We start from the raw sequence: 3,753 nt of genomic DNA on the forward strand, positions 1-3,753 counted from the left end.
GAATTTAACTGTAGATCTTCATTCACTATACTGGAATAATTGTTTTCAGATGAAATTAAAAATTAATTAAATGATTTTTATTCTTGAAGCAATATTTTTATGAAATTATTTTATCAACTGGAAATATTTGTAATTTGTTACAGTTAACTGAGCTTGAATGGAAGGGTGAAAAAAAAAATCAGCTATTATGTGTTTTGCAGATCAATTTCCAAAAGAAAGTTGACTTCTACAATGTTTTTAAAATCCAAATGAACAGTTTGTGTTTTCTAGTTTCAGGTTATGCCTTCAACACCTATGGAATATTGGCCCTTTAGTGGGAATATGGATCTTTCATGAATCTTCTTCTGGATATATAGCTACTCAGGTAGTTTCTATTTTTTTTTAAATTTGTTCTAATTAGTTATACATGATAGCAGAATGCATTTCAATTCATTGTACAGAAATGGAGAACAACTTTTCATTTTTTTGGTTGTCATTTTTTTTTTCTAAAACTGATTAAAAATCAAAAAAAAGAGAAATGAAGAACCATTCAAGACAGGTAGAATTCATCCTCCTGGGATTGACAGATAATTCAGTTACAGATTGTGATTTTCTTATTTCTACTTCTAAATTACATCTTGAGTATAATGGGAAACTTGACCATCACTGTTCTCACTCTGCTGGATTCCCATCTCAAGACTCCAATGTACTTTTTCCTCCATAATTTCTCTTTCCTGGAAATTTCATTCACAACTACTTGCATCCCCAAATTCCTAATCACCATTGTAACTAGGGAAAAGACTATTTCTTATAATGATTGCATATCTCAGTTGTTTTTTTACATATTATTGGGGACTACCATTCTTTTTCTTCTGGCTACCATGTCCTATGACCGCTACGTTGCCATCTGCAAACCCTTGCATTATACATCCATCATGAACAACAAAGTTTGCCTTCAGCTTGTCCTGGGTTCTTGGGCAACAGGATTCCTGGTTGTTTTTCCTCCTCTGATTTTGGGTCTTGACTTGGATTTCTGTGCTTCAAATATTATTGATCATTTCCTTTGTGACATTTCTCCTGTATTACAACTTTCTTGCTCAGACACACATTTACTAGAACTGATAGCTTTTTTCATAACTATGATAATACTCATTGTCACACTATTATTAGTGATTCTTTCCTATGCTCACATCATCAAGACAATTCTCAAATTCCCTTCAGCTCAGCAAAAGAAAAAAGCCTTTTCCACTTGCTCTTCTCACATTATTGTTGCCTCCATCACTTATTGCAGCTGCATATTCATCTACATAAAGCCATCATCAAATGAAAGAGTTACTTTATGCAAATGGATAGCTGTGCTCAATACTTCAGTCAGTCGCCCCTATGTTGAATCCATTCATTTACACTCTAAGGAATCAGCAAGTGAAACAAGCCTTCAGAGCATGATTTAAAAAGATACTTACTGCTTTAGAAAAATAATACAATTTATTGAAATAACAAGAGAATATAATGAAACTTTGGTCAAAAATAAATTTGATCCATCTAGTTTAAGAATTAGTAGCTAATATATAATTATGTACTTAAGCTGGGTAGAAATTTGAAACTATTTCTTTCTGAATTTAATTTTGTGTTCTTCAATAAGAAAACTGTATTGTGTTAGAAATATAAAATTCAAAATTGATTTTCTTTAAAATCATATTAAAATAAAATATAAGAGGATCTTTGGTTGTATAATACCATGTAAAATATTTTTAATTAAACTGGACTTCTTAAGTAATTTTAAAAATATGTTTTGTTTTGCTTAAAAGCCACTTTCTTTAAAAATCTGAGATAATCAAAAATTTGCATTATTATTAAGAGTTCTTAGAATGGCATATGGGAAACTTAAAAATATATGTATACTCTTTTAAAAAATAATGCACAATATGAAGAAATGGTGAATTAGAGGAACCTCCCCAAGAGCGTAACAACTCCTTGAAACTGAATTAAAACAACAGTGCTCCAAGATATTTAGGAATTAACTCTATGGGGGAAATGATGCCAGACAACTTAGAGAGCTGGAAACCAGAAATAGCAGTTTCTAGAAAAGAAAGAGAATTAATAACATGAACAGATTGCAGCAGTCCTGGGCACATCGTGGTTCAGTGGAGGAAGAGAAGCTCCTCTCCAAGGAGCCAAAAGAAATTCTTTCACTGAGTTTAAGACAAACAGGTAGTGGTGTTCAACAAAGTCATAATCTGAGCAAAAAATTAGAGCAGATATGATGAGCTGAGCTGGTTTGGAGGAAAGTTCCAACACTCTTCAGTGAAAATGAGGAAGTGGCGACAGCTTAAAGTCTCCATTTGGATTTCCTCAATAGGAGACTAGAAATCTCTGCAGTTTATTCAAATAAGTTTACTTATTTTGACCTCTGTTATTTGTCTTGTTCTCTCACTAAGTGAATTCAACACTTCTCTCTCACCAATAGGTCATCCAGACATAAAATTAGCAAAGATGCTTACTGCCTAAGACGGGTATTACAAATCAATGAACTTAACTGATGTTTATAGAATATTTCATCCCAAAACAGATCTTACATTTCTTAGGTACTTATGAAACTTTCTCCAAAATAGACCATATGTTGGGTCACAAAACAAGTCTTACAAAATGTAAATAAATAAATAAAAATTTAAAAATAAGAAGATATAATCTCTTGAAACTTACCAGATCATAATGGTCTGAAAGTAGAAGTGAACAGGAAAAAAATCTTACAGGAACTACATAAACACCTAGAGATTGAGCAATACACTTTTGAATGATGAATGAATCATAGAAACATCAGGAAAAAATATTTTAAAAAACTTCTTAGGCTCAGAAGCACATTACAGGAATAGCAGTGTTCTGAAGAAGAATCCAGGAATTCAGGAGGAAAACAGCCACTTGGACCAAAGAAATAAGGAGGAAAACAGAAGCAATGGTTAGGGAAGGCCTTGAACTTCCAAATTACAGGTCTATAGAGTCACAAAACAAAAGACTTCAAACTATGAAACTGTGTATTCTAGCTTACAAACTCATAATGGATCTCCAGGTCTCTCTCACACACTGCAAGAAAGATAATGATCTCAGGACAGTGAAACAGGGAAGGCAAGGCAGCTGAGTTTATAATGAAATACCCCTTTGAGTACAAGTAGACTAATCCTACTGGGGAATTCTGAGAACCAGTGTATAAAATTCATATTTAAGATTTCTTCTAGGGCTGGGGATATAGCTCAGTTGTTAGGGTGCTTGTGTTTAATCCCCAGCACACAAAAAAAGAATTCTTCTATTCTGGCTTCCCAATGGAGGGGGACTGCTAAAACTAAATGAGATAGGTAACTGTGAATGAAGTCAATTTGGAAGCAGACTGAAACCTCATCCCATGCAAGCAAGGAGTCTGGAGACCTGAGTTAGTTGGATACCCAAACTGAGATCTCTGAACAGTGAGATGTGCTAATTGCAATATCTTATTACAACATAATAATTCAATTAACTTGTATCACCAGTATGGGCTTTTTGTTAATACACATTTTATTTCAGAGATGTCAATACCCCCAAAGACCAGCATGTATTCTCTGTAGCAAGATTTGTCATGTAATTGTATTTGTTCATGGATCTTCAACCTCTAGTAACCATACTATTTGAAAAAGAAATGTTTTCAGCATGAGGAGAAAAGAAGGAAAAATGGTTCCATCTAGAAAAATTTAACTGATTTACATCCTTCCTTCTTCCTCAGCAATTTTCCATTTAATGAACTTA

General features: G+C 33.2%; 1 protein-coding gene across 1 annotated transcript; it reads left to right on the plus strand.

Annotated features, from left to right (window-relative positions):
* Positions 1 to 626: 626 nt before the first annotated feature.
* LOC113177789 (olfactory receptor 6C70-like) lies at positions 627 to 1,430 on the plus strand. Its single transcript, XM_077799285.1, has one exon. It carries the CDS (start codon positions 627 to 629, stop codon positions 1,428 to 1,430), a length of 804 nt encoding a protein of 267 aa, XP_077655411.1.
* The last annotated feature ends 2,323 nt before the right edge of the window (positions 1,431 to 3,753 follow it).

This window comes from Urocitellus parryii, chromosome 5 (assembly GCF_045843805.1).
Source record: "Urocitellus parryii isolate mUroPar1 chromosome 5, mUroPar1.hap1, whole genome shotgun sequence".
NCBI classification, from domain to species: Eukaryota; Metazoa; Chordata; class Mammalia; order Rodentia; family Sciuridae; genus Urocitellus; species Urocitellus parryii.

Excerpts from the sequence above, each read along its gene's own strand:
- LOC113177789 (XM_077799285.1), top strand. The coding sequence starts at position 627 with ATGGGAAACTTGACCATCACTGTTCTCACTCTGCTGGATTCCCATCTC.